The sequence below is a fragment of the Podarcis bocagei genome (genome assembly GCF_964188305.1).
Source record: "Podarcis bocagei genome assembly, chromosome: 3".
Classification (NCBI taxonomy): domain Eukaryota; kingdom Metazoa; phylum Chordata; class Lepidosauria; order Squamata; family Lacertidae; genus Podarcis; species Podarcis bocagei.
The window spans coordinates 1,508,111-1,521,722 of NC_138127.1; the positions used below are offsets into that span (position 1 = coordinate 1,508,111).

The window sequence follows — 13,612 nt, forward strand, 5'->3', positions numbered from 1 at the left end:
TTGAACCCCGTAGAGACAAAACAGCAAAGCATCCCATGAACTCAAGTTCAGGTTCTGAATGCCTGCTCAGTGCCTTTGTCTTCTCAGGCCTCTTTACTTTCTGAAACCTTTGAGAATAAACCTTGGTGGCTCATGTTTTCTTTCTAGTTTTTCCCTTGATTATTACACAGCAGTTGCTGAGGGAAAGAGATCTGTGGGTTTCCCCCCTCTTTTTGGTAAGCTACTGGATGTTGCAAGCAAGTGCAAAGAGCATCCTGACAAACTGATAACCTTGTGCTAAATTCTGCCTCAATGTTGAAATAAGCTGTTAGGACTGTGAGCACAATATTGGGCTCAGAAAACTGTTTAACAATTACTAATTCTTCTACACCTCAGTTGAATATGCTTCCTTCCCCCTCTCTCCCCCATTCACTGCCTTGGCCCCCTCTCCCTACCATCAGGTTACAGACCAAGCTGTAATTAAAACTGACCCAAATTATTATTTATTTCTAAATATGAAAATGTGTGGAAGATTCTGTACATCAGGCAATTGTCCTGATGATTAAATTTAAGATATTTGTTGGGGCTTGGCTTTGAGGACAAGGGAAGGGGGCAAGGAGAGAGAAAGTTGTTTAAATTTTGGACGACTTCTGTAACTGGAATAGTCTGAACTCCAGCTCTGTTTTCTACCAGCTGTTTGTGATTAATCACAATGCATGTATTTAACACAGAAAGCACCACACAGTTGTGCTGCTTAGATTTTCAGAATATTTCTGGAAAAGGTGTTGTGTGTTGCCTGAGACAAAACTGTTGTCAATTGTTGACTTGTGTCAGCTCAACATGAATGTTCAGGAGGCTCAGTTTAGTGCTCTGAGCTCAAATAAATTGTAGATGTACTTTGGCTGGTAACTGGCCGGTGGCTTCATTATGTTCTGCCACACCCTTGTCTGCCTGATATGCATTTGCCATCTGGCCACTGAATACAACTGGTGGGGTATTGTTGTTGGACCTGCTGGTCTGCAGTATAGGTAAAGGTAAAGGGACCCCTGACCATTAGGTCCAGTCGTGGCTGACTCTGGGGTTGCGGCGCTCATCTCACTTTATTGGCTGAGGGAGCCGGCGTACAGCTTCTGGGTCATGTGGCCAGCATGACTAAGCCACTTTCTGGCGAACCAGAGCAGTGCACGGAAACGCCGTTTACCTCCCCGCCGGAGTGGTGCCTATTTATCTACTTGAGTATAGGTAATCTATAAAGCCTATAAAGCCTTAAACGGCTCAGGACTGCAATACCACAAGGATTGCCTCTTTCCATATGAACCTACCTAGACCCTGAGATCATCTTCTGAGGCCCTCCTTCATGTGCTTCCTCCTCGAGAGGTCCAGAAGGTGACACAAGAACGGGGCCTTTTCTGCAGTGGCTCCCCATCTGTGGGATGCTTTCCCCAGGGAAGTCCACCTGGCGCCTTCATTGTACACCTTTAGGCACCAGGCAAAAACGTTCCTTTTTAACCAGGCCTTTGGTTGATCTGATTGACATCCTATGCCCTTTTAAAATGTGGCTCTTTTGGGGGTGGGAGGGAGGTGTTATTGGGTTTTTGTTTTTATTTTGATTGTAAATCTTGTGGTTTTTATGTTGACCTTTTCTGTGAACCGCCCTGAGACCTCCAGGTATAGGGTGGTATATAACTTCAATCAATCAATCACTCAATCAATCACTCAATCAATCACTCAATCAATCAATCAATCAATCAATCAATAATCTTATTCCATGGCCCTTACCTATTCCAGGGAAACATCATGTCTGAATGACTAACACAATCAGTGGTGTCTTGAGAAATTCACTGACATCAGACCCCTCAAATCTCACTGGCAGCCTGTGGATCTTCTTAGGAGCCAGTCAACTAGTGGTCTAGTGATGGGACTGATGCTTCTGTGACACTCCATCCCTCACCACCTAGGTTACATATGAACCCTGGGAAGCATGTAGGATGGGCCATCCATAACTGCTCCTGTTGCATTTTGAGCAATGGGTGACATGGTTGCATCTCATATCATCTCCTGGGCACAGCAGAAGAGACGTTGATTCTGGGGAAGCAGTATTCCTACCAAGAGCTGAATGCCCCCAGGGAAAAGCTTGCAGTTGAGGTGTTACGTTTCCTTTATATAGACCACTTGCACAGTAGGGCATAACTTCTGACTGCCAAAATAGGAAGAAAGCATCTTAGCATTTCTTAAAAGCTGTGCAGCGAAGGGAAAATCAAATGGCCAGGCAGCAGGTTGCTAAGTTCCTTCGGCTTTCTATGTTCGTGATGGGATCAGTAAGTGGTGTGACAATGCATTCTCTGGAGAGCTGTTACAATGAAAGTGGAAAATGCTGAAACCCTCTCTCCTGTTATAGCTCTGAGATTACTTTCTGCTTTCTACAAAATTCTTGTTTCATCCTCTCCCATCTGACCTCCTGGCTTATTATTGCATCAGCTGTTTCATTTGGGGGCTGCTACCGCACCATATGCATTTAGCCTTGCCTCTTTGCATACTGAGCGCCACTCCTTAAAAGTGGTGGAAAAGAATGCAGGCTTTAGCAAGTTTCTGTATTTTCTATTTTTAGTGGATAAGCCTCTTGTCTTCATTGCAAATGAAACAGCTGCTTATTAAACACTGGGTTGCCTGCTTCTTCTAGCTATAGATGTGCATATCAACCCTTAAATTCCTTTGGTGTCATAAAAGAAATTGAGGAAGGGGGTGGGGGAATAATAATTGTATTCAGTGGCCGTTTTGGCAAAGGGAAAAGAAGGCCCACAGCCAGAAATCTGTATTCAGTGAGTGATGGGCTTATTTTGTCTGTGCTGTGCTACCGTAACTCACATTCTCCTGTTTTAAAATTGTTTCTTTCTCCTCAGAAAGGCAGACAGATGTTTCTGTTTGGCATTAGATATAACTTGGAACCATTTAAATTTCCTTGTCTGAAATGATGCACGGTGTCATGCTCCGCATTTGCTATCATATTTGGAAGGAGTGACAGATTACTACAAATCAATTATTGTTTAAGGGAGAGGAGGAGATATTGTGAAGCAGTTGTCACCTAAGTAAAAATTATATAATTTCCAGCTTCTGCTGTAGCAGACAGAAGGCAACAGAAGATATTGTCAAGTTGAGGCAAAGGAACAGATATTTTTATTACTAATGGTGTCATCAGGACAGACGCCAGACAATAAGTTTGGATTTTCCATTGCTACTACAGAGGGAATGAGAGAGCGAGAGAAATAAAGCTAGGGAACAGACACATGTTTTTGCCTCTTTGCTTGAGACATGCACTATTTAAAACCTTTCCATTTGCTTTGATTCTAGTGTCAGTAGAGAGACATAATTAGGAAAAGGTTCTTCATCAATAAAAGATGTTCAGTGAAAGACTGTCGTTTGCAAACATGTTTTTTTCTTTTAAATATTTGTGAAGGTTTAAAAAGGGGGGCTTCTTTAGATGTCTGTGTACTACGGTATTTTCCTATAACAGTTCTTTACCACCTCTCTTTTATATATATATATCTCCTTTGCCTCTATGCAAGAAGCCCTGCCCCCTTTGACTAGACATTGCCAATAAATTGCCTCCATCCATATGCTTCGGGTATCATTTTTATGACATACGTTATGCAGCTCTGGTATAATTGAACCAAGTCATCCGACAGATAAATTTGCCTGTTGCAAATGTTACTGGAATAGTTTGACGCATGCTTCCACATTACTTTTCCCATGTCACCTCTGTAGCCCCCGCAGCAAGAAAGGGGATATTGCAGTCTGCAAAAGGTCACATGTGTGTGTGTGGCAATGCTTTGGGAGGCTTCACTGTCATTCATGTGTCGGAGACTCTGATCTGAACTTTTGAACATTGCAGAGATGTACATCTGTCTCTATTTTCTACTTACATTGAAACCAGCCTTGTGTACGGCCCTGGTGTAGGACATCATGTCCTGGAATATCTTTGAAAAGTAGGCTGAATAAATGACACGGTGACAGCCTGAATGAGTACATACTGAATCATTCTCCAAAGGCTTGGTCAACATGAGCATATTCAGCTTGAACTGACCGGGGTAGGCAGGGAGGAAGTCTGCATTGTACACTGAGGGAAATAGTGTCAATCAGGACTGAAATTCCTATAGAAAAACATGCAGGGCTGTGGCCACCACTTCTGGCTTAGTTACTCTAGTGTGACATTTACCCTCTTTAACATAACGTGCTGCGCTTGGAATTACCCAGAAGGTGTAATTTGTTACACATTGTTACTAATTGCATGCCACATGGCCAGTTAAGTGTGGATGTCATAGCATTGATTGAACACTTTTTAAAATTATTTATGAGCAACCCCCTAGAACAGTGCTCATCTGCCATAAGGCGATCACACAATGTGGTATCCAGACCACAGTGAATAACCTGAAAGTGCCACTGCTCTGAATATATTTAGGACAAGAGCAAAATATACATTATTATCAGTAAATGTATTTCGATGTGACAGCCAATCTTGTGGCCAAAGAAACTATGTCGCAATAGTAGGAATAAGCTGAAATGCTTTTGTGCTTCACTAGCAACGGGTGATTTATTGCAAACTCGATGGAAGATACTAGAGAAAAATTTAAGTAGCACAACACAAAATTGCTCTGTGCTGCTATTTTGTTACTTTGATATTGGCTGCTTTTGTGGTTTACGTTTAAGAAATATACTATTCAACTCAATACATAACAGTTTATGATTTTAATCTTAAGTGGTATTTAATTTTGATATTTTTTGTAACCCGCCCTGCAACCATTTTGTTGAGGTTTTAATTTTTTTATTAAATTTCTATACTGCTCTCCATCCAAGGTTCACAGGGTGGTTTACAATATAAAAACACAACATAGTAACAAACAAAACAATAACGGCCACGCACACAGTTTAAAACGCCATAAACTGTTTAATTAGTCAAAGGTACAGGCAAAGAGGATTGTTTTTGCCTGCCACCTAAAGATATACAATGAAGGCACCAGGCTGCAGGTTCCCCACCCATATCAACATTTGATTTATTTACAGGAAGATCAGTCTGTGAGTAGGAACTTAATGCTATTCAAAAGAAGTATGTATATTAATATAATCCATGTGCTGTAAAACTGCAAAGCACCATGAGTAAACTTGCATGATTAAGGTGCAGGATGTTAAATGAATAAACAAACAGAACAATCCTAAAACTATATTTAAAATGCTTGAATTTAGCAATATTGGTCAAAAAAAATTCCATCATATAGCATGGCTTCTGAAATATGCCATTAAGGCACAACAAAAGGTATTAGGTTGTATCCAAGTTTAGTCCTACTTAGCGTAATTTACTCACGCTCATTGGTTGCTGAAGGCTGTATCCAATGTAGTTCTAAGTACGCCTCCCATCAGCACAGTAATTTCTACTTGCAGAATGGAACCCTTTCCTCCCCATGACCCTTAAATTTGTTCTGGGGGTTATTCCAATCCTCCAGAGCAGATTCGATGAGGACACACAGAGGCGGGGAAAGGCTCAATGCACAAATGAAAGCCTTTGCACTGATGGGATGTGTTAGTTTTGCTACCACCCTCAGTGCTGGAATAAACCCTGTGGAGGCCCTAGCAGCGGTTCTCAACCTGTGGGTCCCCAGATGTTGTTGGACTACAACTCCCATCATCCCTGAGCTCTGGCCTTGCTAGCTAGGGGTGATGGGAGTTGTAGTTCAACAACATCTGGGGACCCACAGGTTGAGAAAGGCTGCTAGGCATTCAAAATCTTGGGAAGACCCTAGCATTGAACTAAGAAAGCTTGATTGTGATTTTCTTTCAAGATCAAATCAATATTATTTGGATCCATTGTTGCAGGGGCCCTAGAAGGCTAATAGGCTGGTGCCTAATCTGTCTATTTAGTAATCCTGCACTGACCACCCTGTGCATTTACTCTGAGTAGAACTAACATTGGCTACAGCCCATTGCTGAAATAAGTAACACTGAATACAATGCAAAATAAATATTTACTTCCTAGTGTTGTTCTATTTTAACTTTGTGCCACTTTCCTTTGTACACATCATCAGTTGTGGTGTGCTAAAGATATAGCTCTTATTGAAGACTGATGATCATCCACATGTTATTTTTTATTTTTTTACAGGCTGAAAACCACTGAAGTACTAAGAAATTACTAGAGCTTGCCATCCATTTAGGTCAGCTGAAATCAGTGTGAGATGTTATAAGTCAGCTAAAGGTCCAAGGGTCCCCAGCATGACTCTACTGAATGTAATGCCAGGGCACTGATTTATACCAGTTGAGAATCTTTCCCCAGTGCTGATCTGAATGTAACTGCAGGATCTGTAGTTGGGAGGGGGGAAATTAAGTCCTCTACACTAGCTCCATCTGGTGGTTTTTTAAAATGTGCAGACTGCAAAGAAGCTAAAAGAGCGAGAAAACTGGTTGTTTTTAATGACTACTAGCTGAATAAACAATTCTGTTAAATGCAAAATGCTCCCTTTGTGGACATTTGCCCTTCCTTCCTTCCTTCCTCCTTCCTCCTTCCTCCTTCCTCCTTTCCTTTCTCCCTGGCATAAAGCTGTTATCATGCTTCTCTGTACTGTGTGGGCTTTCAGGTGTTAAGGCACAGACATAGTAAAGGAATAGGGTATATGAATTGCAATACCGAAAATGAAGCAAAGCAGGAGATACAATCATAGCAGCACGAGAGGGAGGATTGATGTTTGATCATTCCCAAGCCTTTTGCAAAATCAGCTGATGTACATCTGCAAATGAATTTCACTCAGTTCATTTTCTAGATAAATTTCTAGCATTTCCCTTTATACCTATTCCTATTCAGCACTCTCTGTCTCTCTCTCACACACACAGTTTGGCAACGTTGTTCAAGCAATTACTCTGCAGTCTTATTATTATGGCCATTTGAGCTCAGGGGTTCCAGACTAGTGGAAACAGCAGTTACCTGGTTCATTCAGGCTACGGTTCAGGAACTTGGTGCTCTCCACATAGCATCCTCTTATGCTTATGTCTTTACTTCTGGGATTCAAGAAGCAGGGGAAAGAATGTCATTTGAAGCCAGGGAGGGTGATCCAGCCAGCGAAACTTAGCCACACTGCTGCATTTTGTCTTTCCGCCTCACATCGCCTTCCAAGTCGTTTGTCATGCATTTTTTATAACGTGTTGAGCATCTTGAAGGGTTCAGATGCAAGGTGAACATTTTGACAGTTTTACCCAGGATTTCTGCCTGCTACGTAGCCTTGATTTTAATGAGATTTCCGTGTTTTCAAAAATGTAGCTATATTAAGACATTTTCTAGAGTGGTCTACACTTTTATTGGAGGAGCAACAGAGAGCGTGGCTTGGGTCCAAAAGAGTGCAAGGTGGTTTCCACTCAAGCAAGGATGCTTTCAGTAGCAAGGCCCCTGTGACCCCTAAAGATTTGGGGATCCGCCAAAGCGGCTGAGAAAGTCGGGGAAGGCAACAGCTGAATGACATTGGCAGTGTTCCCCAAACATGTATGGAAGTACTTTCCATTGGTGCATAGAAAGAAAACACAACTGCAAATTATCCTTCCTGGTTGGGAGTCTTTATGGAGGCCAGTAAAGCACATACAAATGAGTATAGTATTACAGGCAGTGCTGTCAAATGCTGCAAGCTGCTTCGATCCGCCACACTGTTAGGGAAGTGAATATTATTAACTATTTACTTTTGCCATTTTCCACTTCTGAATATCCTCCTTTTTTTGTTACAGATCCTGCCATAAATCAGCAGATTTATTGGCTGCAGTTATTCCCACGTTGCCTGATTAACCAATAAACTATACTTCATAACTTTTGTCGTTGTTTCTGGCAGGTGACAACGTCACAGAGGCGAAGCAAAGTACGGATGAAATCGAGAGTCAGAGTCAAGAAGCAGGTTTGTGTTGTGCTGTGCTCTGTTAAAGCATTCTATCACTCAGGGTTTCCCTACCTTGGTGAACAATAATCCTAGTCAATGCTATTGACTGAAAACGTTTGTACATTTTCACCGGATTAAGTCGGGGCTTGTGCAGTTCTCCCATTGGAGACCAGAGCCCTATTCATTATGAATGAATGTATTCCTTCCAGCCCAGGAATGCAGTCTTTCCTGTTAGTAACTGGCAGCACATTACATTCCCTTCTTAAGGTGGAATAGATCCTAGAAACCCTGTAAATGGAAAATGTTTACAGCAGTGTCTTATAAGGTTCATACTTCAAAGAAGGACAGGAATGTGGAGAAAATAAACTGAAGGAGATGAAGGAGCTTTTCTGCCTTTAGTAAACCTACAATTTATCATGTGTATTTAGCTTCTAAGTAACAATTTTTCTGCGTGCTGCTTTACAAATTGGATTACTGACATTTCAGAAAGATTTGGTGAACAAAAATTCAAACCTTGAAAAATAAGCATCATTCAAAGCTCATAAAAGCAGTAGGAATAAACGGTGGGTGTCATTCAACAAGGTTGCACTCAGAGTAGACCCATCGACATCAGTGGACATAGCTTAGTCCTCTTCAGTCACTTTAGTGGGATCTACTCTGAGTAAATCTTAGTTCAAACCACCCCATATTTAAAATTTCTGAATTACACATTAAAAAGTGAACTTTTTATAGAAAAAACCGTCATGCTTCCATTCAAAGCAGGTTATTTTCCTTTCCTGTTATTTTAGGTTTTTGTGGGGTGGGAGCTGCCCAAAGTGGCCTCAGCACAACGAAACTATCAAAGTAACTACCCTGTAACAAGTAAAAATTGCTTTGAAAGCCCTTATCCCCCTGCTGCATTATATACTGGGTTATTTTTCATGTACTTCAAATAGCATACTCTTCATCTTGTCTGGCCCACCTAACCAGCACTAATGGTATATTCTGTTGCTTGCACATATTTAATTCAGGTAGCACGACCCATCTTTTAGTGAAAACTTTTTCTATCGGCTCTGAAAGCTTTTATTAATACCTGGAAGCTACAGCAGGAGAGGTCCAATCACTCAATGCAGTAGAGCGAAGCAGCCAAGCTATCCAGCCTACATTACTGAGTCATTTGGTCTGTGTATACGGCATTGTGGCTGTTTCTAAAGAGTTGAATTTATGTTACAGCAAAATCCCCTTCCATTCCTGCCCCTTGTTATGGTCTGCAGGAGAAGCACTGTGTATGAAACTCTATCACCCTTCTGCCATAGAATTCTGCTGACTCTGATTATCCAACTATTTATTCACAGTTGCAATGTTCTCTTGATGCTTTCTGATTTAAGCTGATTTTATCTATCAACCCATCTTTAGGCTGGTTTTTTATGCCTGCTTAGTGAGCATCTACACATGTGCAGTCATGCACTCAGTTTTCATTGGGACTCATTTTAAATCTCATTTTATTTTATTTTTAAATGGCAAGAGTTCCATTCAAATCCTGCCAAGATGTGGTTTTCATTTTGCTGTATCAAATCTAAATGTTAGAAATGGGCCAGAAAAGAATTGCTTTTTATATGTCACAGGTAGAATGTCTAGAGAATAAGGGCCAGGCCTTTAATGATTGGAGTTATGATCTGGGTACACCTAACTTCTTTCTCCCCTACTGTCTTATTGCCAGCTCTTGAAATCAAGGACAAAGTAGGTGCTGTGCATTGGAGCGTCTTGCTCAACTTTTCTTTCATGTGGGAATGAGCACTGCATGTGTTTCCTGACATGAGACATGCCACTTGAAGTCTTGCACATACGATTTCCTGCTGTCAAGTCCTCTCTCCAATCAATGATATCTAATCACCTGTAGACTTACATCTACACACTGTAGACTTACATTGTCTTTGTCCATGGAGTTTTCTTGGCAGGGATACTGGAGTGGCTTGCCGGTTCCTCCTCGAGGTGGATCACGTTTGGTCAAAACTCTCCACTATGACTTGTTCATCTTGGGTGCCCTGCTCGGCATAGTTCATAGCTTCTCTGAGTTATTCAAGCCCCTTTGCTACGGCAAGGCTGTGATCCATGAAGGGGCTTGAATTATGGTGCTGGAGGAGACTCTTGAGAGTCCCATGGACTGCAAGAAGATCAAACCTCTCCATTCTGAAGGAAATCAGCCCTGAGTGCTCACTGGAAGGACAGATCGTGAAGCTGAGGCTCCAATACTTTGGCCACCTCATGAGAAGAGAAGACTCAATGGAAAAGACGCTGATATTGAGAAAGATTGAGGGCACAAGGAGAAGGGGATGACAGAGGACGAGATGGTTGGATAGTGTTCTCGAAGCTACCAGCATGTGTATGACCAAACTGCGGGAGGCAGTGGAAGACAGGAGTGCCTGGTGTGCTCTGGTCCATGGGGTCACGAAGAGTCGGACACGACTAAAGGACTAAACAACAAACAACAACGGACTTATATTTACACACTGGGCTGCTTTTGTCTGCCGTTTTTCCTTTGTCTGCCCAACACTGGTACAATCTGTACCACTGTATGTCATGGATTCTAATCAATATTGATCCAGAGCAGAGTCCAGTGTATAGTTAGTAGAGTAACAACTTAAACACGTTGCAGGATTCCCCCCCTCCCCCCAAAAATAGACCAGAGGCAATTGTATTTCATCCAGCAGAACTTTACTGATACTGAAGGCAAATGAGCATAATGGTCACAAATCCAATACATTCAGGATTAGCACTGTCCGTGAGAAATCCAGTTTCAGCAGACTTAACTTAAACTTACAATAACTTATAATAAGTCTCAAACCTTAGCACTAAGCATCTATGTACAGAACACCACACCAGAAGGAAGAGAGATAGAAAGTGGAAGTGGAACCCAGGCTCCTTCTGGCCTTATTATTATAGTCAGCATGACTTTGACAGAAAGAGATAAGAGAACCAGTTTAAGCCAGCTGTACTCAGCTTCTCTGAAGGAATAACCCAAACATCAGGAACCTTCTGCTTGCTTCTTCCACACAGAGAGGCTTCCAGAACCCTCTTGAATTGAGTGGAACAGGAAAGATCTCTACACATCAGATCAATACTCTCTACACCAAAAAAATGCAAACTGACACTGTGTACATATGATTTGCAGGCATTTTGCACCATCATTTCTACTAGCATATTTGGTGAACAAAAACATACTTAATTTTATACAGTGATTCCCCCCTTTTTTAAATTTGTTAAATTCATATACCACCCTTCATCTGAAGATCACAGGGCATAATCTTCATCTGAAGATTACAGCATAACAATATAACACAAAATCCGTAATAATAAGAACCAAACAAACCCCAGATAACCTCTCCTATGCATATTTAAAAGGCCATACATAGTTTAATCCACCAAAGACCTGGTTAGACAGGAACATTTTTGCCTAACACCTAAAGATATGGAATGAAGGCAACAAGGTGAACCTTCCTGGGGAGAGCATCCCATAAACGGGGAACTGCTTCAGAAATGACCTGTGGAAGAGGCACACAAAGAAGGGCCTCAGATGATGGTCTCAGGTCTGTTCATATGGGGAGAGGTGGTCCTTGAGGTATTACGGTCAGGGGCATAGGAAGGGGGCAGCTTACCTTGGGTGCCATCTCTGAGGGGAGTGACAAAAAGGCTGCATCACGTGGAGCATCGCGCGCGCCCCCGGTGCACATCATCAAATCAGTCTCTTAAGATTAAGCCAAGAAAGAGTATTCTCTATAAGATTGAATATCAATATACATAGCAAGACATTGAGATTAGACCACTGAAGAAGCCCGGAAAACTATCTTGGGAGTGTGCTACCTGCAAGCCCCAGTTAAAGGGCCCCATCGGGGGTGAACGGCGGCTTTTTGATTACTTGGACTGCCAGGGCGAAACAGGTCCAAAACGCCAACACCCTGTCGTCTACAACTTCATTGTCTACAACTTTATTAACATCTATCTACAATTCTACTAGCACCTTTCGGTATTGTGAATATCATCGAACTTACCTTTTGTTGGTATCTTCATGAACTTATCCAAAAGACTGAGGTTAAGCATTTGAAAAAGCTATTGAAACCAGACATTATAAGTTCATTTTAGGCTGGGTAGTTCGCAAGTCTTTGTGGCTTTGTTTAATGTTTTGTATTTTTCTCAGAAGATTGATAAAGTATGTATAATTGTTGTTCTATATATATTAATTGCCAACGTGTTGCATGAGTTGCACCACACACACACACACACACACACACACACACACCCGGTGCATGGCATGGCTGCCATTCTGGGTGCCCATGCAGGTAACTCCGCCACTGATTGCAGTCCTGATAATTATGGCGACTCCACTTTAAGCAAGCATGTGCCGCTTGTCTTAGCAGTGTGTTACAGTGGTTTATTAAACTTGCATTCCCCAGCCCACCCCACGGTAAGCTGGGGCTGCAGTTTATCCTGTGAGGTCCAAAGACCTCAGCTATTGTGCAAAGCACTGGTGTGCAATTGAGTGGAGGGCACGGCCGTCTAAAAATAGGAAGCATTATAGCCGAACAAATTTGACCATCAAACTGCAAACCTATTCTCACTTTTCAAATCCCATTTAGGGCAGTGAGACTTACTCCTGAGAAAGCTTGCAGACATAGGCTTGCCACTATCAAGCTGCAATCCTATACACACTAGGAATAACTGCCATTGAACAAAATGGTCTGAACAACAACAAGCAACACGTTGGCTAATAATATACTGAGAATATTTTTATAAGACTATACAGTGGTACCTCGGGTTAAGTACTTAATTCGTTCCGAAGGTCCATTCTTAACCTGAAACTGTTCTTAACCTGAAGCACCACTTTAGCTAATGGGGCCTCCTGCTGCCACTGCGCCGCTGGAGCACAATTTTTGTTCTCACCCTGAAGCAAATTTCTTAACCTGAGGTACTATTTCTGGGTTAGCGGAGTCTGTAACCTGAAGCGTCTGTAACCCGAGGTACCACTGTATTGTTTAAAAATTCATAAACAGAAGATGTATAATATGTGCATGGAGTCAGAAACTGATAAGAATCAAATAAATGTTCCATGAGCAGGAATGGTAGGAGTGGTAAGTCACTGTCAAAGATCACTGAATTGGAGGCAGAATGCCTTTCCACAGTCAATATCCTACAAATGTGAGTTGATGGGTGCTCCAAACGTCACAATAGGGTGCTCCGAGCACAGCAGCAGACAGTACAGTTATTCCAGGATAATGAACTGTTTCAATGATAAATCTTCATCAGCTGGCAATAATATGAAATGAAAACCATTACATTCAAATACAGTCCAGTGAAAGAAATGACAGGCCTGCATGTTAACCAACCAATAATAAATACATACCAAATTAATAGTCTCCAAAGGTCCATCAAATGGCCATTGAACAAAATGGGGCTCATTCCTGAGCTGTCAGTCACATATGCCCCCCTCTTTCTTTCTTTCTTTCTTTCTTTCTTTCTTTCTTTCTTTCTTTTTTATTTTGCAAGGTGCAGCCACAGATGCTGCAGTCTAAATGGAAGGAGAAGCTTCTTAACTCTTTCCCTTTGGGTAATTTTTCAATTAAAAATGGCCCCCAAGTTGCTTTCCCACCAATTAAATGAAAAGATAATCGAAAATATCTATGTTAGAATGAAACAAGAATGGCCAGGAAAACTGTGGGATACTCTTTGATCAGTTAAATTGACAGCATTTTGCAAATCTT

At 41.7% G+C, this 13,612-nt stretch overlaps 1 protein-coding gene across 5 annotated transcripts in view; it reads left to right on the forward strand.

Annotated features, from left to right (window-relative positions):
• MACROD2 (mono-ADP ribosylhydrolase 2) overlaps nt 1-13,612 on the forward strand; it is a 996,145-nt gene that overhangs the window by 896,211 nt on the left and 86,322 nt on the right. For all 5 annotated transcript variants that reach the window (XM_081189152.1, XM_081189150.1, XM_081189149.1 and 2 more), the window contains one exon: nt 7,833-7,895. In XM_081189152.1, the coding sequence (XP_081045278.1) occupies nt 7,833-7,895 (63 nt within the window). The remainder of the gene's footprint in view (nt 1-7,832; nt 7,896-13,612) is intronic.